Source organism: Salminus brasiliensis, chromosome 13 (genome assembly GCF_030463535.1).
Source record: "Salminus brasiliensis chromosome 13, fSalBra1.hap2, whole genome shotgun sequence".
In the NCBI taxonomy this organism is placed as follows: domain Eukaryota; kingdom Metazoa; phylum Chordata; class Actinopteri; order Characiformes; family Bryconidae; genus Salminus; species Salminus brasiliensis.
The window spans coordinates 38,493,608-38,519,073 of NC_132890.1; the positions used below are offsets into that span (position 1 = coordinate 38,493,608).

At 42.7% G+C, this 25,466-nt stretch overlaps 2 protein-coding genes across 3 annotated transcripts; both read left to right on the top strand.

The window, feature by feature from the left end:
- The first annotated feature begins 1,486 nt into the window (after positions 1 to 1,486).
- cd81b (CD81 molecule b) lies at positions 1,487 to 11,444 on the top strand. Its single transcript, XM_072695646.1, has 8 exons — positions 1,487 to 1,711; positions 3,718 to 3,832; positions 7,529 to 7,626; positions 8,206 to 8,280; positions 8,382 to 8,495; positions 9,321 to 9,416; positions 10,104 to 10,187; positions 10,303 to 11,444. The coding sequence occupies exons 1-8, from the start codon at positions 1,646 to 1,648 to the stop codon at positions 10,366 to 10,368; spliced, it is 714 nt and encodes a 237-aa protein (XP_072551747.1). The 5' UTR covers positions 1,487 to 1,645; the 3' UTR covers positions 10,369 to 11,444.
- Positions 11,445 to 13,033: 1,589 nt separating this feature from the next.
- LOC140574869 (tripartite motif-containing protein 14) lies at positions 13,034 to 19,436 on the top strand. 2 transcript variants are annotated; one of them, XM_072694919.1, is made up of 7 exons: positions 13,034 to 13,125; positions 14,477 to 15,294; positions 15,414 to 15,509; positions 16,372 to 16,620; positions 16,722 to 16,744; positions 17,385 to 17,533; positions 18,265 to 19,436. In XM_072694919.1, exons 1-7 carry the CDS (start codon positions 13,089 to 13,091, stop codon positions 18,819 to 18,821), a joined length of 1,929 nt encoding a protein of 642 aa, XP_072551020.1. In that variant the 5' UTR covers positions 13,034 to 13,088; the 3' UTR covers positions 18,822 to 19,436. The 2 variants fall into 2 exon arrangements, with proteins under 2 accessions (XP_072551020.1, XP_072551019.1); XM_072694918.1 differs by having other exon boundaries at positions 13,038 to 13,329.
- The last annotated feature ends 6,030 nt before the right edge of the window (positions 19,437 to 25,466 follow it).

The window sequence follows — 25,466 nt, forward strand, 5'->3', positions numbered from 1 at the left end:
AGTGACCCCTAACAGGGCAGAATCTAGACTGTACTGTTAAAACCAACCGAACTGCTTATTACTGTGTCAGTCTATAGTAAATGTAACAGAACTCAACCAGTTGAACGTACGATTATAAACATGCTTTATTTCCTGCACATTCGTGTGGGATGCTGAGGTGACCGGAGCAGAACAGAGAAGGCTGCCCACACACACTGGCCATGGCCTTCACCAGGGTGTCTCCTAACCACACGCTTAGGCCCCTTTTTTAGGCAGACTAGAGATTTTAGGGTTAATTATAGAGCCTCCTGACCCTTTGATTTATTTTGGTGCTATTTTAAAGAGTTCTTTGAAGAACCATTTTAATCAAAGAGAAGAAACACGTATCCAACCAGGAACAGGCTGGAGTTATAATGGGTCTGTACAGAACAATCTTCTTCACTGAGGAACCCGTACTGAATTACCCCGGTTCTGAAAGACCAGCACGGGACATGTGGATCTGAACAACAGAGATTTGGTGTCTTTTACATTATTGTGTAATGTGTATTTCATGGGATCATTTCTTGTGTGTGACCAAGACAAATTTAGGGAAATTAATTATATTATTCTTTCTCATTTATGTTTTGTATTTATTTATTTGTGTGTTTGTTTGTTTTGTGGATTAGAGAGGGTAGGACTGAGAACAAACTTGCTACTTTAGGAAGGATTCACCACTATTCCCAGATTTCTCCATTTCTCTGTGAGTCTTCAGGCTGAATTACAGTCTTAGGCAAAAGTTTGGGTACCCCTGCTTTGTATTTTGTAATAGAGAATAGGTGGTAAACACAGCCTCTGCAGATAATCAAACAATATTTTCCTAATTTACAGTTTTAGTCTTCTGTAGCATAAAGAGGTCATCAGTGTGGGCCTGTGCAAAAGTTTGGACCAAGCTTGCAGTTCTACAGTGTGAAATGTTATTAATACTGTCCAGTTCAGGAAAACTGTGGAGATCAAAATGAGAACTCCCCCCCCCTGCACACACACACACATACACACACACACACACACACACACACACACACACACACACACACACACAACTGCCTAAAACTTTAAAATCAGCAAAAGTGAGCTTGGAGGGAGCAGACGCTGCAGTGTTGCACAGATGAGTGAAAAATGGATTCCACAGATTAAAGATCAAAATGAAATAAATAAAGATAAATACAGTAAAGTATCAGTCCTGCACAGAGGAATCAAACCATCTGGCATTAGAGTGCGGCTGAACGGAGGATTGCTCCTACAGCCGGATAATAATCTAACACACAGACCACCACCGCATTCACACCTGCACAGGTGCTCTGAATGTCAGCAGCCTGTGTCTTCTTCTGGACACTCTTCTACAATCTTCTACTGAATGTTCTGGATGCGGTCGTTTGAAAGAACACAGCCTCTGGAGGGTCTGAAGGGGGGAGTGGAAGAGTGGGAAAAAAACAGTGCCCGCCTTACAGCCTCAAACTGTGGGCCGTCTGAGTTCTCCTCCTTCATGGGTCTCCTGCCTGTGTGATGGTCATAGTGTGCAGCAGTGCTCTGACAGAACCGTGCTCCTGCTTGGATGACAGTGGATGATCATTTCCAGAACTCAGTCTAGCCTCATTTTCTTGGAACTCAGGAGGATCTTCAACCAGCCATGGTTCTGACGGGCTGCAATCAGTGCATTAAATACATGCTCTTTTTCTTCAACTTCATTTTTTGGGTGAGTTTCTCTACGATTCCTGTTTTTTTTTCTTTAGGTAGGCCGTTATCTAAGAGCATCAGTGTTATAGCATTTCTAAAATCATCAGAATCAGAGAGCAGACTTTTCTCTTTATTAAGCGGACACTGATCTCTCTCGTGGCAGAGAAGCTCCAGCAGCTTCCTCTTATTGTACACCCTTTCCTAAGATCCGAAGACAGATGTTGTGGCTGTAGAGACAAATGTTCAACAATATATGAAACGTTTCAGATAAAATGTAATTTTATTTAAATTAAAGCTGATCTGATCATTAAGTGTTTATCTGCTCAGTAAATATTATAAATCACTGATATCAGAATAAACACTAATATTAACACTCCTACAGAAAGTGGTGGTGGAGGTTCTCCATCACTGTGTTTATCATTAGAACATCTCCAAAGTTCTCCTCATGGAGTCTAGTATTATTTAGAGTGTATATACTGTATAGAGAGAGAGAGAGAGAGAGAGAGAGAGAGACTGGAATGGAGTGTGATGCCAACCAGCCACGTCAGTTTGATGGGAGATTATCATCCTGAGTGCAGACATTCTGTCATTACCTGATAGAAACTACTACTAACAGTTACTGAGTTACATGAACCTGGACCACCCCTCATGATCATGAAATAACTGCTTACTTCTCTTCTATATAGTATTTTCCCAACAAAATCAGACGAACATTTTTTCAGGAAAGACAGAGAAACACGTGTCCTTCCATCTCCCAGTGACTCATTGTTTTGCACCTACCATTTTCATTTGAGAATCACAGAGCTTAATATCAGCGCTCATTAGTTTCCTTTGTACTCTTATGTTTTCATGAGGAACTCTTTAAAAAGTTTAAACCTCATGTTTTATATCTTTGTACACCAGACTGAAAAAAAAACATAAAATACAGTAAAATACAGACAACTGTGGTTGCCATAATTTCATGGTCAAGATGTATTATATATTACAGTACATCATATATTTAATATTCAATAACTGTTTTGCTTACAGTCCATTACTGTGGAAAAATAGATACACTGTAAAAATCTAATCTTACTAAGTTCTTAGTGGGACCTATTCCTTTAGTCTTATTCCTTTATCGACTAATATCATATTAATATGATTATCTGCTATTGGTCACAAACAGACAGTGTAATCCTGTGGGAATACAAGAGTGACCACTGCAATCCCCAGCCAGCATAGAGTCCCACTCAGCAGCAGAGGCAATGCTGACTTGCTCTTACAGTCTTCAACACTGAGGCCAGACAGTCTACCACTATACAAATTATAAACGTGCACCCAACAGAAAGTAGCCTGGGAGGAATAACTACACACTGATGGTGAGTGGTGTGGGGGGTGCGTATATAATTGCACCAGCACGGGTGACTCCATATATACTTGTTGAGAAATATCAACTTGTGGGAAATGATAAATAAATAAAGTTTTAATAAATAGATTTTTCACAAAATATAAGTGCAGCACAGCCAAAAATAATAGAAGTTCCATCAATATTATGGACTATTATGAAACATGTTCACATTGGAAATATGTATTTCATCCCAAAGCTGTAAAAACAAGTGTTTGGTCACCTGTTAGAGCGATGAGGCCATTTCGTCTATCAGATGCTTGTTTTTTTGGACCTGATGCAATAAAATGGAAAACTGTTGTGCATCAGTATTTCCTCTTATTGTACTTCTCTGGTGACAGAGTGTCACAGCCAAAATATCCCCAGCCTCACTTTTCTCACCGGTGCTGTTCCTGCTCCTAGATAAACAATTGAATGGAGATTTCTGATATGCCAACAGATAGTGATCATAAACAGCTGACATCCGGAAACCAGAGAGCTTTCTCCCTCACCCACTAGATGTTGTGCGAACTTTGAGCTCAAAGCGGAAAAGAACTGAAAGCTGTCGGGCCTATTATTATTTGCAGAAAAACTGGTTCATCCTTAGAGTTAACCCCGTACATGCCACTGCATGGTTTCTTACATACGCCTCTCTGTTTTAGCTCGCTGGGGGTGTAATTCTGGGAATAGCTCTGTGGCTCCGTCATGATGCTCAGACCAGTAACCTGCTCATGCTACAGTTTGAGGGGACCCAAGCACCAGGAACGTTCTACATCAGTAAGTCATAAGGATTCCCATCACAACACTTCATACCCAGGTCCTAACATATCTGCCACACCAGTCAGGAGTCCAGGCTTTCATCCCTCAGCTCTGTAACTGCAGACAGTTTGTGTTGTTGTAAAAACGGAATTCTGAACTATACTAATACTACATTTCAGAGTTAAATCAACATAAGCAGTATAATTAGTACTGTCCTTCATCTCGTTGTGTGTAAACCACTCAGCTAACACTTCAGTTTTCTCCAAAACAATAGAGCTGATCCCTGTGAGACTTACAGGACGTTATATCAAATGAGTAAACACTGACTAAACTGAACCACTGATGAACCGTCTTAGTCTTATTAGTTAGCTGAACTCATCAGTAATTAGTAAACTTATTTGACTAATTACTGATTGTGTAAAACTGCTTTGTGCCAACAACTAAACTAATAAATTTGATTTAATTTGACCTCATCTTCATCTTCATAGACTCAAAGCAGTACACACTGTAAGTGTAAGTGGACTGTATGGAGCGTGTGTGAAAGGGTGTGCAGAATGCTAATGGTCAGTGTAGTTCTCAGTGTCTGGTGGTCTGTTAACTGTGGACATCACTGGATTCTCTCGTAGTGGACTGTGATTAAAATGACCTCTTAAAAAAGGGAGAGACAGGAAACAGGACCTGCGTATATCCTCTGCTTTTTGCACATGGACAAGTGGAGCACGATCTGCGTGTGTTTGCACAAAACAGTCAGGCTTATAAACTCATTACATAACAAGCAAACTTATGATTATACATGAGTGAGCCTTACTGTCCTACCGTAAATAATGCCACTGCTGAAACTGTGCCTGTATCTTCATTATGAATTATTATTGTTGTTTTATTATTATGAAGCTTCAGGAACCTTTCAACAACCTTTTATGACATTATTGTCTGTGTAATTAGCAAAAAAACTGTATAAAAATGTATAATTAAGAGATAAAAGGTCACAAATCCTTTACGTAACATGAATTTAATGTATTTTCTTTCTGCACTAAAGGAGAGTTTCATAATTTTAAATATTTCAGTACTTAATATAAATATAAATCTTTAAAAAAGTACCCATCCACCAACACCCCCACACCAACGCACACGCACACACACACACATACCCACCACACACACATGCACACAACCGTTATATATATATATATATATATATATATATCTGTGTATGGAACCACACCCTCATGGTGGAGAGTGACCCTTATTTTAAACTGACCAGGAAAAAGGCCAAATGTAACCACAGGGTGTGTTTATACTCCACCCTTACACACACACACACACACACACACACACACACACACACACGCACACACACACACTCCCTCTGCATGTTGTACACATCTGTTGAAGACACACAGTTCAGTGGTAAGCGGCCATTAATTTGTGCAGTGGCCGTCAGCTTGTCTCCCAACGCTGGGTTTAACTACAAGGAGCCACTGCAGTGCCCTCCGCCCTTAGCTTTTTATAGCGCAGACGCGCTCTCTAGATGTTAAGGGGCTGGTCGGCTGGTTTGGCCCACCCAAGCAAAGAAGAGAAAGATCAAGACTTTATTTTTCTTCCTTCATCCCGTCAATCCTGCTCTGGGCTTCCACTGCACACCCATGTGTATTTCAAATAACCCCACACATGTGCTCATTACTCCACAAATTAGAACGTGCAGTGGATGTTTTTAGTAGGCTGGTTTGCTTAACTGCTGGTTCAACTGTCTCAGAAATATGCTCAGGCCCTGCCACCACCAATCATTACAGCCCAGAAATGTTCAAAGGCTGAAGTTTGGAGCTGCTCAGAGTCAGCAGCCATGATTGCAGTGTGAAATCCTGCCAGTCTTTTATCCCCCTTATGTTTTATACAATAGAACTGAAGCTCTGTTCTTAATCCTGATCTCTTCTCCTCCACTCTCCACATCCCAGAATAAACCCAGCGTCTCCACACACAACTGACAGACCCTCCCCATCTGTTCTCAGTGTACACACACTGCATCACTGACAGTGCTGTGCATGTGTGTACTGGTGTGTTTCTCAGAGTCATTTAATATAGTCACCATAACTTGGTTTGCAGAAAGGGGTCTCTGGGGACACACAGGACACAGTCTGTCATGATTAGGATGTTGAGGCTGGGGGTCTTCAAGTAGGCCCACGTTGTAGGACCATGGCAGTGTATGTACGCATGTGTGTGATCTTTAAAATCATGCAGATATTAATAAACATTAATACATAGATATTTACTCATTTAGCAAAACTTTTATATAGCAATAGCTTTTACTTTTACCACCCTGTTACATAATGTTCATGCCAATGTAAATTAATGCATATTATAGTTTTATACATTTTAATTAAATACACTGTAAATGAATACAGCAGTAAAATAAAAAGTCAGGTAAAGATAAACTGATTTCTGCTTATTTGCATTTAGACATTTGTGATGTACAGTCCTTTGCAAAATTGGGGCACCCCTGATCAATTTTTAATTTCTATATAAACTTGTTTATAAAATCTTATTCTATACAAACAAGGGGTGTTTCCAATGATTCAGTAGGGGGGGGGTTTGTCCTGTGTATTTAAACTGTATCTATACTGGATTAAGAGTAATAACAAAAACCATCCTCCTTGAACTGAGGAGGAGACCTGATTACTGGATGAAATATGAGCAGGATTCTCACAGCGCTCAACATGAAGTCCCACCTATTAATGAAATGACCCAATCAGCTTACTGGTCCTTAGACGTCTAACACATTTGGTCCATTTGAAAGACAAGCAGACTACCCCTGTTCCTGTTTAGTCTGGCTTTCCACTCAGTTCTGATTGCTTTCTGTCTGTAGGCTGGCTCTTTGATGCCCCCTCCGCAGTGTCTGTTGCTATGGTGATGAAAAGAAGTAGAAATGCAGATTACTTGTGATGCTTAGATGTTAGCCCCCAGTGACCACAGCACGCCTTTCACCTCCAAGAAAGAGGAGGGAAGGATTAGAGGGTAGAAGGGAGTGGTCTTCAGGATGTCGATATTTGGAGGTTTGGGGACTATAACTAAACACCATGTACCCAATCGCTTGGGAAACTAACAGATCAAATCAGCAAGCACTTCCTGAGGTGATCGTTGGTGTGTTAGTACTCCAGGACCAGGATTAAATCTCAGGTCAACACAAACATAAAGGCCAAAATATTTCATGAATTAAGACATTTATTTACTCCTTACTGCAATAAATTACTTTACATATAAATGCAGGTCTGATTTTAGATTATTGATCACACCAGATAAATGGATTAGGCTGAACTCTGCTGTATTCTGCTGTGACCCTTCAGGCCATAAGAGTAGGGGGTGGACAATTTTCCCAGGACCCATTAAACAGTATAATCCTGCAGAGGTTTACTCATACTGTGAAAGGCTTAATGTCCAGCTGCTGTGGGAAAGAGTGGCATGTCCTGAAAACCTTCCAAAAAGTTTGAAGCTGATTAAACTGGAAAAAAGGAAGCAAGTTTACCCCGAGCTACACCAACAGCTCCCTGAGAGAGGCGCTCACCCCCTGCTTCTCCAAAGGTGTTATACTATAGGTTATTAAACATGAAGGTAAATGAAGAGGAGGACCCCTACACACCCCTTCAGTCCAGAGATCATCAGGAGCACATGAGAAGCTTATTAACGTCCTGCTCGCACATAACCGTCTGCTCCTTCCTCTAGGTGTGTATGTCCTGATAGCTGTCGGAGCGGTCATGATGTTCGTTGGATTTCTCGGTTGTTATGGAGCCATTCAGGAGTCCCAGTGTCTGCTTGGAACAGTGAGTACTGTCTGATATCACTGTTAATGAAGCAGTCTGTGATTTCCTCCTCAGTTCAGCTTTATTGTCACTACACTGCTACAGGGTTCTACACTAGGGTTCTACACTAGGGTTCTACACTAGGGTTCTACAGGACAACCAAACACTGCTAGTCTCCGGTGCAGCAACACGTAAAGATGCAGGACAACATGGCACTAATATCATCTCATAAGGAGAAATCACACGTTTACGATTTTATACGATTTTGCTACCCTGAGTGACCCGATCACGATGGGCCAGGTGTCAGACAGCAAATGGAAATAAAGGCTAAAATAACTGAACTCCTCTGGGCTGTCGACAGAAATATTTAAATAAGTAAATTAATTAAATTCAACTTCTGTTGAAAAAAGTGAGAATACATTTCACTTCACTTTTTAATTAATAAAAGTGTGGGCAGGGATACAGTAAGCTTGTGATGAAAGCATAATATTAATTGATTTTTACAGAAAAGGGGAAATGTCTCAAATGAGTTCCTCCCCTGAGTCACACTGAAACCACCTTAATCTCTCTCTCTCTCTCTCTCTCTCTCTCTCTCTCTAGTTTTTCACATGTTTAGTGATCTTGTTTGCCTGTGAGGTGGCAGCGGGAATATGGGGTTTCATCAACAGAGAGACGGTATGGCAGCACCCTGACCACTGACTGACCCTCTCACACACACTTACTTCTGGGTTCTGAACCCTCTGAGGTGAAGCTCACTGCTGTCTGTTTCTGCTCAGATCTCCACAGAGCTGATCAGCTTTTATGATGCTGCCTACATGAAAGCTGTGGACCCGGTGGACTCACCCACCAGACAAGCTGCTGCTAAAGTTCTGGGAGTCTTTCATGACACTGTAAGTCATACAGACCCTCCCTCTACCCCCTTCCACACAGCCCATGTTCATTTCTGAAACTGGTGTTAAAGACCTGGTTAATATACACTGTATCATCTGTCCAAATGTTTGTGAACACTCTTTGTAATGAATGCATTCACTTACTTAAAGTAGCTCCCATTGCTGACACAGATGTGCAAATGCACACACACAGCCTGTGTAGTCCCTCTAGAGAAGTACTGCCAATAGAATAGGACTCTCTGGAGCCTAATGCCAGGCGTGGGCTAGAGGGGTATAAAGCCCCCCAGCATTGAGGAGCTGTGGAGCAGTGGAAGAACTGTGTTCTCTGGAATGATGGTGGAGGAGCTCCATCCAGTACTTTTGGGATAAGTTGGGGAGTTGGGGGTGATCAATCATCCAACATCCTGACCTCACTAACACTCTTATGGCTGAATGCAATTAAATCCTCACAGCAATGCTCTGCTTCAAAATCTAGTAGAAAGTCTTCTTCTCTGGACAGTAGAGACAGTTACTCCAACAGAAGCAGGATCAGCTCTTTAATATCCTTGATTAAAAAAAAAAACAATGTATGAACAGGTGTCCAAATACTTTTGTCCATGCAGTGTAAATGTAAAGCTGTAATATTGAAGATCAATGTATTGATGTACATCGATTAGCCTTAACACCTAAAGAGGCCTTGTAGAGTTCGTGGCTGTAATGGTCACATTGATGGTGCAGTACAAGAGTACTCTGAGTATAATACTCAGTATTAGGCAGGTGGTACTAATGTTATGGCTGGTGTAATTCACAGCATGGTTTTACAGTGTGTCTCTGTTCCTCTCTCAGCTCGAGTGCTGTGGGAAAGGGGATGACAATCAGTTATTCCTGTCCGTTCAGGCCTCTCTCTGTCCTGGAAGACCGATAGACCCACTCGTCTCTCAGGTAGTGTACACTGTCCGTTAAAGCGAGGACTCTCCTTTCTTCAGCTGTTTGTTTTTAATCAGTTTTAAAGGAGAATATTTGGGTTAATTTTAATGTTAAAGACTTACTTTACTAATAATTATCAGTGTATTACAGAGGTGTGTTCTCTCGGACAGACTCGAATCAGTAACGCTGTAATTCAGCCTGTGTGTAAGGGGTCATTTATATCTGTAAAAAGAGTGTAATTTGGGGGGGGGGGGGTCATTTTGTATGATAATGAGCACTGCTGTCATTGGCTGTGTCAGGAGAAACGGGTTGAATAGGGGTAGAAGGTAAACATCTGTCCCAGGGGTTTGTTCTGACTGCCTGGACAGCTGCACTGCTTACATCCCTCTAAATGATATTAGAATCATAAGTAAGAAAAAAAAATTAAACCTATTAATAATAAGAGTGAGTATGAGCGGGAGGGGGGGGGGGGGTGTCTCCAATGGCCCCTTCACTCTTATAAGATTGTTTTCTCATTACCATTTGTATTGGTAATGTTTTCCAGGTATGGTCTCATGGTTATGGTTATGTTTATGTTTATGTGCAAGTCAAAAAAATACTACTACTAATAATAAATAAAGTGTTGATTATTTGACTCAGTTTGCAGGAGACGAGTTCTCCAGCTCTAAAGATGCTGCTAATGATTTCTGTTCTCTATCTCAGAGTTGCCACACGAAGCTGAGGGACCTGTTCACTGAGAAACTCCATGTGATTGGTCTGGCCGCCCTCGTCATCGCCGTCATAATGGTACTTAAGTTCACACGGCAGGTCACACACACGCCGTGTGCTGAGGTTCTGTGAGAGGTCTTTAAGGGTGGTGCTGCTCAGGCTTCTCTTTCACCTCCTTTTCCTTTGGTTGTAGGTGTTTGAGATGATCTTCACCATGGTTCTGTGCTGTGCGGTCCGTAACGCTGCCCCAGCGTACTGAGAGACTGAGAGACAGACTGACCCTCCGTTTGGCCAGTAGTATGCAGTGTCCTTGACTCCAGCCAGTGATGGAAGATTTCACTTCACTTTGTGTTTCCAGCTTTGTGTTTCTGTCTGATGTCTGTGATTTCCTGTTCATTTAGACGCCCGGTCTAATCGGATGGTTTTCATGTACTTTGTAGGTTCAGTCTTATGCAAGACGCTGATCAAATAAAACACACACTGTTGATTTTCACATTAGTAAACAAATTCTCTTCAGGAGGCAGAACTTTGTTTTAGTGCACAATTCCTTTTAGTTTCTGACTTAAACATGACCACTTTAAAGTGATATATTCTTTTAAATGAAGCGACTAAACTGTATTAATAATTTAGGATGTGTTGAAGTTATTTTCACTTAAAAACTCAACAGCACGTAATTGAACTGGGGGCCCAAACTTTTGCAGAAGATTGAAAATGAATCCTGATATTTTCATTTCCAGACAGAGTGACACAGGTGCAGCCATTCTGATACAGATCACAGGTGAACCTCTGTAAACCTGATCTGAGCATTTTCACTCTCTAACTGCAGCCCTGTAGAGCCCTCCCTTCATAAATACCCAGTCTTAAACAGTGTCGCTTTAGTGTTTTACATGTTAACAGGCAGTTCTAAATAATGCACAGTTTAAATAAGGGAAGGTAAAGCTGATTACAGTGAGGGGATTAACTGTAGTATGAACAGGTGTGTCTGTGGCTGTTTGTAATTTTATTATGGGTAATGTTCAGACTCCTAACTTTGCAGGATTACAATTTACACTTTATCTTTATAGTGAAATGAATTATAACTTATCTCCGTGTCTCTGTGTGTGTCTGTGTCAGTGTGTGTGTGTGTGTGTATGTGTGTGTGTGTGTGTGTGTGTTTATGTGAAATGTCCCATATGTGCAAGTTTATATCTGCCTTGCTAGAAGGATCTTGGATGTTCTCAGGGAGTGTGTGAAACATTCAGGTTGACTATCCCCCCCATCCTGCGAGTGAAGCTGTCTAAATAAAGTTTGCTTCCCAAGTTTGATTAATTACTCATTAAACCCAATTTTCATTCATTTGTTCCTCTATAGTGTGTGTGTGTGTGTGTGTGTGAGAGAGAGAGAATAAGGATAAATCATTTATTCGGAACCTTGTCTCAGACCCGCTGTTCCGCTCTGAGCAGTGCAGTATCTCAGTATCTCAGTATCTCAGTATCTTGGAGCAGATGAAGCAGTAACTGGGTGTTTTCTGTTTTCCTCAGTTGAAGTGACTCAGCTGTCAGATCAGTACTGATGGTGAACATTCTCTACATTCAGACTAGAAGTACAGCTGAAAGCAGACAGACAGGTTTTATGAGCCACAGCCCGGCCTCAGCACCAACCAGTTCAAGAGCTTCTGACGTTCCTGGAGTCTTCAGAATCTCCCTCCAGTCTTTACAGCATATTTACACTCAATAATAGTAGACACCCTAACATGTCCATGAGGGGCCTGTATGGCACAAAGCAAAACCAGGAGGGGTTAAGCATGGGCTCCATCTGGGTTGTACATTGCACATGGGGCCTAGATGGAACCCATGTGAGATTAAGGTGGACTGTATCCATGGAGCCCATTTGGGAAGTTCATCTGGGTCCCAGAAACAAAGTGCAAGTGTACAAACCCATTTAGAGCCCATGCCCACCTGGAACCCACCTGGAACCCACATTCTTCCCATGTGAGACCCACGTGAGGGAGTTGGCTGGGACAGTTGATTCAACTCATCAGTCAGTTACTGGGTTTAGTGGGTGTTCGAGCAGACAGCTCAGCAACTAATGTTCAGTATAAGGGTTAGATTGATTGATTGATTAATTGATTGATTGGAGTTCTCAGGCTAGTTTAAGGTTAGGGAAAAATAACGGCACCGCTCTATCACAGTTCTGTTGCCATCTCTATAGCTTACACACCAAATCTTTACTACAATATAAATATATGCTATGCTACAGTTCTGTTGCTTTTAAAGGACAGTGGGGAGAGTAAATAAAGTCATAAATAAATAAATTAAATTAAGCTGTGAATGTGGCATTTAACGTTTAATATTAGCATCTCCTTCCGCTGGTTTCAGCTGGTTCTTGTTTTCTCTTAAACAGGATATTTAAGCTGGTTTCCACCAGTCTGACCACCAGGCTCCCCCACCACCCGTGTCAGACCAGCTGCACACCCTCCTGCCACTGCTACCTGTCTGATGACCATGTTCAACCTAAACAGACTCTTAACTACCTGCACTATTAATATCACCACTATTACCCATCATTCCTCTCACTACTCCGACCATTACATACTCCGATTATATTATATTATGAATATGCTGCACATCCGAGCAGCTCAGCAGTTTTGTTGGTTTGGTGATTTTTATCAATAATTTATAATCAGTTCTGATCAGAGTGGGACAGATTCTTCCTCCAAATGATTCTTATGTTATATGGTTTATACAGCAGTGTTATAACGCTTCTCAGCCAATCAGCTCGCGTGGCCAGAACTAACCAGAACCAACAGCGTTCAGGTGAGAAATTGATCATTTCTATGATGGATTATTGATTCAATTCTCCAGTGCTGGGAACTCCCGGCTGTGTGGGTTGCTGTGTTGCCCTTTATTTTGGAGGCCTGTCCCTTTAAGAGAGACCCGTCTCCTCCCTGCTGCAGTTGACCAGTTTCGCTTGTGAGAGGCCGCTACACTAGTGTGTCAGATGGGGTCTTCTCTCGATAAACCTGCTGGATCTCCAGGTATTTGCCCGTTATGTCACCGCGAGTTTCGGAATCACATCACTCTAGGCTGCAGACACCGCTTTTGTCAGGGCTGCATCGGGGAGCTGTGGAGCGGCTCCTCTACGGGTCCTTATTATTGCCCCGAATGCAAGTACGAGTACACGGAGCTACCAGACCTCGGAGGTCCATATGGAGCATCCACGTCTGCTGGCGTGCACCGAAGTACATTGACCAGGCTATATTTAATTATTTTCATTTATTATTTATTATGTATTATTATCAGCTGTATTGTCTGTTGTACTGTCCAGTTTGTGTCCTGCGCCATGTCTGGGATCAGGCCTGACCGAGGACTGCATGGTAGCTGGATAGCAGTCATATGCACAGCCTCTCAGTCTTATTTTTAATTATGCAGATAATAATTCGTGTGATGTAGCTGATTAAGCTACAGCAGAGTTTAGAGGAGTTATGGTTAATAATAAGCTTTTGTTTATTTATGAATCGTTTCAGCCAATTAGATGCTCGGTCTGAGATTTCCTCACTTCCTGGAAGGAGAACGTATCTGGCAGTGTCACTTTAGGAATGGATTTTTAGGAATCTTTAGGGATGACCTTTAGGAAAATGTTTTAACATATTTGTTGATGTGTGTGTGCACCGAGGATCCTTAAACAGCTCTGAAAATCACGCAAACAGTATTTTCATACCAGGTTTCTCCAGTTTACAGATGGAGAATGTCCATAAAGCGAAAATCCACCCCAGGATTTTGTTCCAGCTGCCTGGGCAGCTCTGCTGCAGCTGAGCTGCAGCAGAGCTGCCCAGGCAGCTGGAACAAAATCCTGGGGTGGATTTTCGCTTTATGGACCTGAATTCCCTATCTCCACAGCTTACACAACAAATATTTACTACAATATACATATATATGCTACATTAAAGCTGCAGTGTCATTACAATTACAGTGAAAAGTGCCCCGTAACCAAGCTGCAAGGCGTAATTCAATCACGCCCAAAAGTCAATTCTGCCCTAATACAAAACAATAGAAATGATGGCTATAAAATACAGTTCAGATGCCATATAAAAGTGTAGATACACATGAACACAGACAAAATGCATCAGTAGCAGTAACAGACTATTAAAATCTACCTTATATGTAACATGCAGCTGATCGAGTGTTATTCAAGCACTGCTAATATCCTCGATATGTATCACATGACTCTGACCCCACTAAAATCAGATTGTTGGACCAATTAAGTCAAAGGTACTCGAGTGCTGTGCTTCAGGCTTGAGACTGGAGATCATCCTGCTGTATGTAAATAATTGATCTGTTGCTTGCATCCACTCTTATATATTTACATGTTGTCTCTACTGATTATAGATTCTGCTCTTGGGAAGAGACTTCATGCACGCTACGCCCCCAAAAATGTGCTTGGGAAAAGGAAACACAGTTCATCTGCTTTTAGGCACAGCAGTGAGGGGTACAGGCTGGGCACAGCTTCATCCAACAGCAACCCAGTCGTTGTCAGTGACTCGTCTGATGCTGACACACCGCCGATAAAGAAAAGGGCCGCAGAAACCCCTGCACCAGAGCACCAAAGTAGGTCTCCTATGTCCAAAACAGCCTCAACAGAAGCTACACCTGAAGCAAACAGCAGCACCCCACCTAAAAGGAAGATGGCTTCAGTCAGTGAATCGTCAGCGGAGAATTGTGTGAGAGAAGGGGATCTCGGAGAGCCGTCCTGCAGTGGAACCGGGATGCCTCAAAGAAAGCCAGCATCAGCAGCCGGAACGCATCCCCAAGAGTCATCCCCAAATGCCAAAAGCTCCCCGAGTGGTTCTGGAGGACAGGCAGGAAGTGTCCCAGGTCAGAATAGCAATTCTCCTACTGGGGGCTCTGTGCTCTGCAACTACTGCTCCAGTCAAGAGCAGAGGTCAGCTGTGAAGACCTGCCTGGTGTGCGGAGCATCCATGTGCCCAGAGCATCTGCGGGTCCATTTGGATTCGCCGGTGTTCCAGAGCCACCCGCTTGTGCCTGCTGTGGAGGACGTGTCACCTTGGAGGTGCCAGGAGCACCAGGAGATGAACCGCATCTACTGCCGTCCCTGCGGGGTGTGTGTGTGCACTGTTTGCACTGTGATTGGCTCACACAAGGACCATGACTGCATCAGTATCAGGGAGGCTGAGAAAGTGCTGAGGGTAAGCAGACAGTGATGAGTTTTGTCACCAGTCTGAGAGTCTTTGTAGCTGAAGAAGTGAGCTAATACCTGAACTGTTGTCTGTGTGTCTTTACTTATTTGGAATTTGTTATCTCACAGGCCACCCTGAACAGTGAAATGAAAAAAATACAGACAAAGGAAACATCTGTCTCCAACAGAGTAACCGAGCTCACAAAGAGGAAGAACAGTGTTCAGGTGAGTGTTAGGGATCCGGCTTTTTCAGTTCCGATATTGATACAGATACATAAGCTTTGCATATCGGTCGATACTCCATACCCAATACCATTGTTAAACTAATAAACCGTATACCTCACCATGTGGGAGAGACTTAAGGCATCAGGATTGACTTAATCATTAATTTACTATCTAACTAAACAAAATATAACAAATTAACACACAGATATAAATGTACTTACTTCCTGTTTATTTGTCACTAAAATAAACGATGGTGCAGGACCTTGACACAACATTCAAATTCAAAATAACAACTGAATCAAACTTCTTAAAATATATTAAATATATAAAATGTATCAGCCAAAACATAGAAAATAGAAGTAGCACAGAAAATAAGTAGCTTCACTTTATCAAACATACAAACAGTAATCAACCTTATTTTTAAATATTTCATGTAAACAGTAATTCATAATAAAATCTAGCAGCTGAACCTGAGAATAAATAAGGAACTTTGTCAAACACACAAGCAGTAATCAAACACTGCAAACATGTAAACATTTAGTGCCGTCTCAGACCGACCGATTAAAGTGAAAGGATCGGTTCTGTGGAATTTTCTGATACCCAATCCAGCTAATTTTGTTAATATCAGGACCGATATCCGATCCTACTATCGGATTGATGCATCTCTAGTGAGTGTATCTGACGCTGTCACTTGTCCCCATTGGATTGCCTTCCAGCATACAGTAGCTGCGGAATAATATTAGTAAATAATAAATGCAATTAGTTGTTTTTTCATTTATGAAGACTCCAAGTATTTATAGTCCTAGGAGCTGAGTATGCGAGTGTGTGACCCCATCGCTCATACTCCGTAATTCTTGTGCAGGAGGTGGTTGAGGGCACAAGGGCTGCAGTTGTGCAGCAGTACCAGGCCATGCGGGAGGCTCTGGAGCTGGAGGAGCAACAGGCACTGCGCTGTGTGGCCCAGGAGGAGAGCAGAGTACTTGGAAGCATTAAAGAACAACTTGGCCTGCTGAATCATGGGCTCAGAACCATCCAGAACACCTTCCACTCGCTACAGAGACTAGCAGATGCAGAGGGAGTCTCACGAGCTCATGACCAGGCTTTTATAATGGTAAGATGAACTGCAAGGGCTGCTGGGAGACAGGTTATTGTAGAAATGGTTTATTATTTATTATTTTATTATTTTATTATTATTTTTGTTTTTCTTTTCAGGAGTACAGAAAGATCTCAGAAAGGTGAGCAGAATGTTTTTATTAAAATCAGTCTTTTATTTTATTGCTTTTTGAAGAGTCAGTATAGTCTAAAACTACATTTCCCTGTAGAGTTGAGCAGCTCGCACATGGCTTGTACATGTGTTCACTGTTTGACCTACATCAGGTTAGCCTGTCTGTTCAAGCTGAAGTGTTTCAGCCTCGTCTGCTTTTTGAATGTAGTATATGGCAGCCAATCAGAGCAAAGATCATTTACATATTGTTACTGTCGTACAAAACTTCAGTTTTACACAAGAAATGTTTTTTGTGATTTTATTCCAAGTGCTGTTGGAGCATTGCTATTGGTCCATTCATCATGAAATTTCATTTATATATAAAAAGAAGTAAAATGGCACATATTGGAGACAAAAGGCAAAAGTGAAACATTGAAACATAGAAATGTTGGATATGGCTCCTTTAAACCTTTTTGGCTCCTCTGAAATTGACAGCAGGTCTTTAGAAATGATCTCTGATCTCTTATGCTTTAGACATTTTCTTTGATCTATTTGTAGTTGATTTTGTGTGATCAGCAGTAATTCGTAGTCTGTTTGCTGAACTGAACAGTGTTATTGAGGCAGTACATTCAGCACTGACAGTTATTCCTGATGTATCCAATGTTCTCTAGTTTGAACAGGCTCTCAGACCCTGTGCAGAACCTGGAATCTGTTGAGGAACTCAATCAAGGCAGACTGGACTGCCTGCAGGACTGGACAGAGAGAAGACTAGACGTTGTGATAATATCAGTGCCTCACAGAGATCCGTTCAGACTGCTTTGTAAGTCTTTCACTTGTGTCACACATAATCACTGTAAACATCTATATTATTATAAAGCCCCTTTTAAACAACTCCCGCTGGACTGCTGAGTGGCCCCGCTGTCTAAGCACTCGCTAGTGAGGCCAGGAGTCCCAGAGGGCGTAACTGGCCTTGCTCTCTCTGGGTGGGTAGGATGGCCCCCTCTCTCCCCCAGTGTGAGTGTCTGTTAGCAGCTGCTCGAAAAAAGATGCAGTTTGCTGAGATATGCTGTCTTTATGTTTGGAGCATTGCGTGAGGATTTGATTGCATTCAGTGAGGTCAGGATACATCCCAAAAGTATTTATAAAGCTCCACCATCATTCCAGAGAACACAGTTCTTCCACTGCTCCACAGCTCCTCAATGCTGGGGGGCTTTATACCCCTCTAGCCCACGCCTGGCATTATTAGGCAGCATGGAGCCAATAGGGTCATGATGATGATCTGCTCCAGAGAGTCCTATTCTATTGGCAGTACTTCTTCTCTACAGGGACTAGACAAGCTGTGTGTGTGCATTTGCACATCTGTGTCAGCAATGGGTGCAGCCTAAAGTAGCTGAATGACAAACATTTGGACATATAGTGTATGTATTAGTCATTAACTGAAGAGACGTTTTTCTTGTTCCAGTTTTGTCTCGTTATTATTTCCATATTCTTCATGTCTGTGATGAGACCATACACTGATCTGATCTGTCCTCTGTTCTTTATGTCCTGCAGATGGTGTAAGTCCAACCCTGGACCCTGACACTGCTCACCCAAAACTGCATCTCTCTGCTGAGAACAGAGAGGTGGAGTACAGTGAGTCTCAGCAGGTCTACCCAGAGAATGAAGCTCGCTTCACAGTCTTTCCCCAGGTGTTGGGCTCCAAGGCCCTGTGCCAGGGTCGCCACTACTGGGAGGTGGAGGTCGGTTTGGATGAAGGCCGATGGAAGGTGGGCGTCTGTGACGGGCAGATAGTTAGAAAGGGCCAGAAGGACAGTTGCCGTATTGGCTTCTACCCAAAGTCTTGGTGCCTGGTGTGTGAGAAGGGCAAGGTGGAAGCCCTTCATGACAAAGTGACCTCTCCTGTGTGTGCCACTGGACTGCAGAAGGTTGGGCTGCTTTTGGATTTTGAAGAGGGCTGCCTGTCATTCTACAGTGTGGCTGAAGGGGGCACTCTTACCTTGCTCTACAGTTTCCAGCATGCATTCGCTGAGCCACTTTACCCAGCCCTGGCGGTCTCAAAAACTCGGCTTTCTATTTGTGACCTTTATGCCAGACCTCTTACAGACTAGTGTTACTCGTCACGAAGAGCAACACTGTGAGGCAGCATAATGTTGGAATACAGTCTTGTAGGGATGCATCAAAAAGAAATTGTGGGATAATTCCAATATCCAATATTTTTTATAGATATGTATTTTTTTATATTGATTCTGATTACAAAAATATGATCAAATGTAGACTCAGTAAAATGAATCAGATGCAGACCTGTTACAGTAAATACATCAAAAATCCGTTTCTGACAGCAGATATCTGCTGAGACACGGATTCTTTTACAGTATCATTGTTCATCTCTACTGTCTTTCCTAGTTGGGTTTTGTAGTCTGAGTTCAGTGTATTTATGTGAAAAAGATCACAGAAAACTTTTATATCTTTTAAAATGAAAATCTAATTTGAATATCATGAACATGAGATGCCAGCGTTCAGACTCAGTGTTTTAATATGAAAAACTTACATACAATATGAGCCTCTTTCAGTACTTCTCATCATTCCATGTTATTTGAAAGATATTACAGAAATAAACCACTGTAAATGCTGTGTGATGATCTAAAGGAGTGAAATTGTGTAGTTTTTCTGTTCATACAAATTTAGTGGTTTAATTTACATGATTCCAATAAATAAGTGTGTATATTTTACTGTTTGTGTATTACTGCTGTATTAATCAGTGCTCATTTCACATTTGCAAAAAACAACAATCAAATAAATAACAATATTAATAATAATTTCCTGCACTGTAGCTGAGGAAGAGCACTAATACACTTCACACACCGGATCAGCCATAACTGAGCAAAGTGTTAGACCAGCCTGCACAGTAGGGACCATGACTTTACTGGATGCAGGGATCCGAGGAGACTGTAAGTTTAGTGGGTTATCTTGAACACAGTTTACCTACAGAACTCCCACAATCTACACTGGACAAACTCAGAGAACTCCGCAGCTCACTGGAGTGTGTGTGTGCTGCCAGCTTCTCTCTGAAGGTAAAGGCGAAAATTAATCAGATTTATTCTGAGCAGATTGAGAGCCAATCAGACCTGACTGTTTACCACAGAATGAAAACAGATGCTTCCAGTTTTCCCTGTAATCCAGTAGAATTCAATAGAACTGAGAATTACTTTCCCACACCTGAGTGAGTGTGAGTGTGTGTGTGTGTGTAATTACCTGGCAGACCAAACAACATTGGGTTTGAGATTCAGAGTCTCACAGCGTGACTTCACAGAAGCAAAGGGGGTTAATACATTTTCACAGTCCTGCAGACAGACTTTACTATTACTGTATAGCCATATAACCAAGACAGCCATATGATCTGACTGGGGCTCTTGTTATGGTGGGTTAATGATCTAATATCTGATTATTAATAAATCAGTGTGGATGTGAAGGTTCTGCTAAATATAAAATGCAAAACTTTGTCCATTATTCAGACTTTGTGAGGATGTCACAACTGTAGGACTGTTTCCTTATGTCCATATGGTGTAAGTCCATCTCTGGACCCTGACCCTGCTTCTCTCGCTGGGGACAGACAGGTAGAGCACAGTGAGTCTGGGCAGACCTGCTGATGCAGTGAGCTCGGCGTGTCGCCGCAGACGGACGATCTCATTAACTGAGTGTATCCTCTGTGTCTGAATATCTGGCCTCTGCTGCTGTACTTTCAGGCTTTGATCAAGCCAGTGTTTTATGCCTTGGTTGATTTGGTGCTTATTAAGAGGAGCAGGATGAACCAATCAGACTGCAGCATCCTTTAAAAACCCGTTAACTCTCTCTGTGGTTCGGCTTCTTCTCTTCTGTCCTGTTTGGGTTCTTTTATTGTTTTGTGCAGACCCCTTTAATATCACTGTAGTTCCTCCTAGACGACCCTGAGATCAGACCCTGAGATCAGACCCTGAGATCAGACATCTCCTGATGCTTAAATGTTCCTCCTGAGTAAAAGACCTCAGTAATCTCACTAAGTCTCCTCCTGAGGATTGGTAGATCTCAGCAAAAAAGTCCCACACTGTGCTCAGATCTGCCAAAAGAATAATACTAGGTTCCTAAAGACAGGAGTGTCAGTATAAACTCGGCCACTTCTCTTTCAGGACGGAGAGTCTGATCAGTTCTGATGCTCAGAGTTACTGTTTTATTATCTGAACATCTCCCTAATATATCAGATCACCTTTTATCTGCAGAATCCCTGATCTCCTGATAAATCATCATCATCATCATCATCATCATCATCATCATCATCATCATCTCTCACTGGAAGCTCAGAGAACCAAACTGAAGCTCTCTGGTTCTCGACACATTATGAGAAGAACCAGTTCACTGGAAAAAACAATTGTGATTGGATCAGCTGAAGGTAAAAGAGGAGGAGGAGGAGCAGCAGTAAGGATAGAAACAGAGGATGAATGAGCGTCTATTCGTTAATAATGAGCTCATTTGTAATGTTTTGAATGGGCCTGCTCCCCCACCACTCACTCAGTTCATACTACAGAAGGATAGAAGCAGCAGGACAACAAGAACCAGACGAGACTGTGTTATACAGTGTTATATATACACACACAATATAGATGTAGTGTACAGTCTTTTCAGTCAGAGCCTTTACTGGAATAGTTTACTAACTGTATTAAAAGAGAGCGCTAATTACCAATCAATTAAAAAAATGATTATGGCTTAAAGCAAACCATTACAATGTTAAATCCTTTTCTTTTTATATGTGTGTGAATGTTGGATATATATATATATATATTTAAATATTATTGTGTTGTATTGTGTATTGAGCTGATGACATCAGACCTTTAGTCTGTATTAACCTGCCCAGGGACTACAGATAAAATAATGTTTACTAGCTAACTCTGGCATATTCACATTGACAGGGAGACTGGGCCCTGATAACTAACTAAATCAACCAACATGAGAGGATAGAAATATGCAAAATGATTTCTGCTAAAGACTAAAAGGTCAAGCTGATTGGACAGCTGAGCTGAGTGTGTTTAATCAGAGCTTTAGGTCTGAACTTCTACACAATTCTGCAGCTTTTTCACTGCTTTACTGAGGAGTGAACTTCTGGAGTGTAGAAGAGATGACTCTGAGTCCTCTCAGCTCTGGATCAGCTCTGAATCTCTTTTCTGATCATCACAAGCTTTAGTGTCCTGAAGCAAAAGAGATCAATAATAAAGTTCCTCTGGGCTTCACTCTGCCTTCTCTCCAGACTCAGCATCTGTCCGGCAGTTTGGCTCATAGGGCTTGAGGTGCTGTAGTCAGGGAATCCTCAGCCTGGCAGTGTGGATCGCTGTGTGCAGATCACTTGTTAAATCTGTGTGTGTGTGTGTGTGTGTGTGTGTGTGTGTGTGTGTGTGTGTGTGTGTCGCTCATCTCAAGTGACAGCTCTGCTTTTCGAACCCGCTGGCCAGAACAATACTCTGAGCACTATCTCAGTTTGTCACAGTGGTGCATGCTTTAATTAGCTGCTAATTGGGATTATTATCTCTATTGTTGTTCACAAATACAATTAAGTTGGGGAGGGCTCTGTCTGTCCCTCTGCTCACACACACACACACACACACACACACACACACACACACACACACACACACAGTCAGTGTGTGGAAATGGTGGAGCTGAATTCTGCAGGACTGATGAGGGTTGGTGGTGTACGGTCTCAAGTCTATGGGGGTTGTCTTGCTCTGAACTCTTACGCTGTGTGAAGTAATTGGTGTGTGGGCATCTCCTGTGCCTCCTCTCGGCGGCTGTGGACTCGAGCGCCGGGTCGGTCATTAGTACTGTCAGCCTTTCTCACACTCCGGTGACCACACTCATCCTCCCCCACAGACCAGCACTACATGTTCAGTTTCTCTCTGCCCAAACTTTCTCTCTCTCTTCTTACCAACACTTTATGTCCAAATGTTTGTGGACACCCCTTCTAATAAATGCATTCAGCTACTTTAAGCGGCATCCATTACTTACACAGATGTGCAAATGCACACACAGAGCTTGTCTAGTCCCTGCCAATACTGCCAATAGAATAAGACTCTCTGTTGCAGATCCACATCATGACCCTATTGGCTCCATGCTGCCTAATGCCAGGGATGGGCTGAGTTGGGGGTGATGAGGTGGGGTGGTGATCATCCAACATCCTGACCTCACTAACACTCTTGTCCACATGATGTTTAACCTCAGCAAAACATCTGCAAATGCTGACAGTTGTTTTTTTGTGTGAAAGCCTGAGAGTGAAGCCCCCCCCCCCCCACACACACACACACTAAGCTTCTGAACCTTTCAGAGTGTGTTCCACCTACTCAGAGTGTGTTCCACCTACTCTACTAAATCTTTACTTCCAGTGAAAGACATGCACGGCAGGTTGGCCTCAGAAACTCTGGCATTTTCTCTCTGCCTGGTTCGTGACCAAGCACTGGAAGACGTGGGAGCTCCAGAATGTACCGCTGATCTGAGTGAAACCATTTACTTCAAAGACTATTTAGTGTGTGTGTGTGTGTGTGTGTATGTGTGTGTGTGTGTGTGTGTGTGTGTGTGTGTGTGTGTGTTCCTGAAAAGAATCAATGCTTTATAGTCTCTTCTGCTTTCTCTCTAAATCCACATTAATTAAATCAGGCTGCTGTTAGAAAGGCAGCCCTCTCTCTCTTTAATCATCCTGTGGGCCGTCTCTCTCAGATCAGGCCGGGTCGCTCGCTGGAGTGCCTGAATTACTTTCCTTAACTGGGAGGTTATATGCCGGCACTGCCCTGCAGCAGTTTTACCTGATTGAGGCTTAAGGATCATAGCCCAACTTTCATCTTCATGAACTGTCCATCCAGACACACACACACACACACACACACACACACACACACACATAATAAATACTTCTGGACCTTGCCAAAACTGAAGGGACACCGTTCTACCAGTGAAGCACAGCACAAAAACATGTCAAATGATACTAGAAGAATAAACTGAGAACTGATAATCACACCATGAGACCCTGCCACCGGTTGTCCTTCTGTGGAGCACTTTTGGTAGGTCCTGTCTGATGTTCTGGAGATGTTCTGATCCAGTCATTATCTAGAACATCACAGTCTGGTTCTTGTCAAAGAGTGTCAGATTCTTACGCTTGTCCATTTTTCCTGCTTCATCACCTTCATCACCTTCAAGACCTGACTGTTCACTCACTGCCCAATAGATCCACCCCCTGACAGACAGGAGACACAGTAGATGAAGATCAGTGATCTTCAAGTGTTCTTCACTTGTGCTGATCAGTGTGTATTAGACACTCTTCCACCTCTGAACTGTTGAAAAATGCTGTACAGGATCTAGTGCTGTATTTCTGCATGTTAACAGAATAAAACCTGTCTCTCTCTCTCTCTCTCTCTCTCTCTCTCTCTCTCTCTGTCTCTGTCTCTCTCTCTCTCCCTCTCTCTCTCTCTCCCTCTCTCTCTCTCTCTCTCCCTCTCTCCCTCTCTCTCTCTCTCCCTCTCCTGCTCTCTCCCTCTCTCTCTCGCCCTCTCTCTCTCTCGCCCTCTCTCTCCCTCTTCACTGGGCTGCTTTGATATTGGACTCACTTTGCCACTAGTACCAGTTTGTTCCAGATGAGTGGAGAGTAACAGTCTGAGAGGGAGTCAGACAGAGCTCAGTAGTGTAATCAGCAGAAGCAGCCAGTGCCTCTGATTTGCTGTAAAGGAAGGTCATGTGTGAGGTCTCCTCTCAGCAGTGTGGAGGGCTGTGTTAGGACAGTAGAGACTGGGCTGATATTTACTGCAACGTTAGAAAATACAGCAATTCTCTGCTAGGATCCGTGCTAATCTTCCTTTTGTATACAGCAGTAAAGAGCTCAGCGTGTCTGATCATAACTCGCTGTTTGTGACGGTGCACGTCCTGTGATCAGACTTCAGCATGTTGGAACGACGATGCTGAAACCATATGTTGCGCAGATCTAGGAGAGACTCCCTGTGCTTTGCTGGGAACCTGATGTCTTCCTGCTTCTGTTAGTGTGAACAAACACCCACTCAGCTACAAACTGCTGCCATTAATTAAATGTCCAGATTCATTCAAAAGAGGGTAAAGGATCAGAAGCGTCAGAAGTCCTGTATAAATCCTGCAGAGTTTTCCATCACCAGCTTAAACAAGGTTCATATTAAGAAAAAGCAGCATATTAAGAAAAGTGTGTGTGTGTGTGTGTGTGTGTTTTCTGTGGGCTTTGTTTTCCCTGCCACTTCACCCACAAATAGCTGTTATCAGGACCATCAGGCTGCTGCTTTCCTTAACCTCAACAGTCACGATCTAATGGCCAGAGCACAGCAGAGGTGTAGAGGTGGCACTACCTACTGTTATGTAAGAAAGTGCTGTATTTGTGGAAACCTGTTCTGCTCTGTGGTGTAGAATTGGGTCCAGTGACTACTGAATCGCCCCCAGCATTAATTCTACTGAAAAACAGCGGCCCGTCAGTGTCTAGATGTGCTTGTAGGCTGAATGAGAGACGCCATCCAGCAGGTCTGTGCTGTACTGATTCAGTACTGATTAGCTAGACCTGCTCGTGTGCTTCAGATCATTGTCCTGCTGCAGGACCCGACTGCGCTTAAGCTTTAGGTCAATCTGACGGACAGAGGTTCTCCTTCAGGATTTTCTAACAGAGAGCAGAATGCATAGCTTCATCAGTTACGACCAGTCGTCCAGGTCCTGCAGATGCAAAGCAGCCC

Bases quoted from the DNA above. Each gene is read 5' to 3' on its own strand.
- LOC140574869 (XM_072694918.1), top strand. From the start codon at position 13,089: ATGGGGTCTTCTCTCGATAAACCTGCTGGATCTCCAGGTATTTGCCCG. The intron at 13,330-14,476 runs GTACATTGACCA...TACTGATTATAG, and splicing joins GTCTGCTGGCGTGCACCGAA to ATTCTGCTCTTGGGAAGAGA. The intron at 15,295-15,413 runs GTAAGCAGACAG...GTTATCTCACAG, and splicing joins AGGCTGAGAAAGTGCTGAGG to GCCACCCTGAACAGTGAAAT.
- cd81b (XM_072695646.1), top strand. From the start codon at position 1,646: ATGGTTCTGACGGGCTGCAATCAGTGCATTAAATACATGCTCTTTTTC. The intron at 1,712-3,717 runs GTGAGTTTCTCT...TCTCTGTTTTAG, and splicing joins TCTTCAACTTCATTTTTTGG to CTCGCTGGGGGTGTAATTCT. The intron at 8,281-8,381 runs GTATGGCAGCAC...GTTTCTGCTCAG, and splicing joins GTTTCATCAACAGAGAGACG to ATCTCCACAGAGCTGATCAG.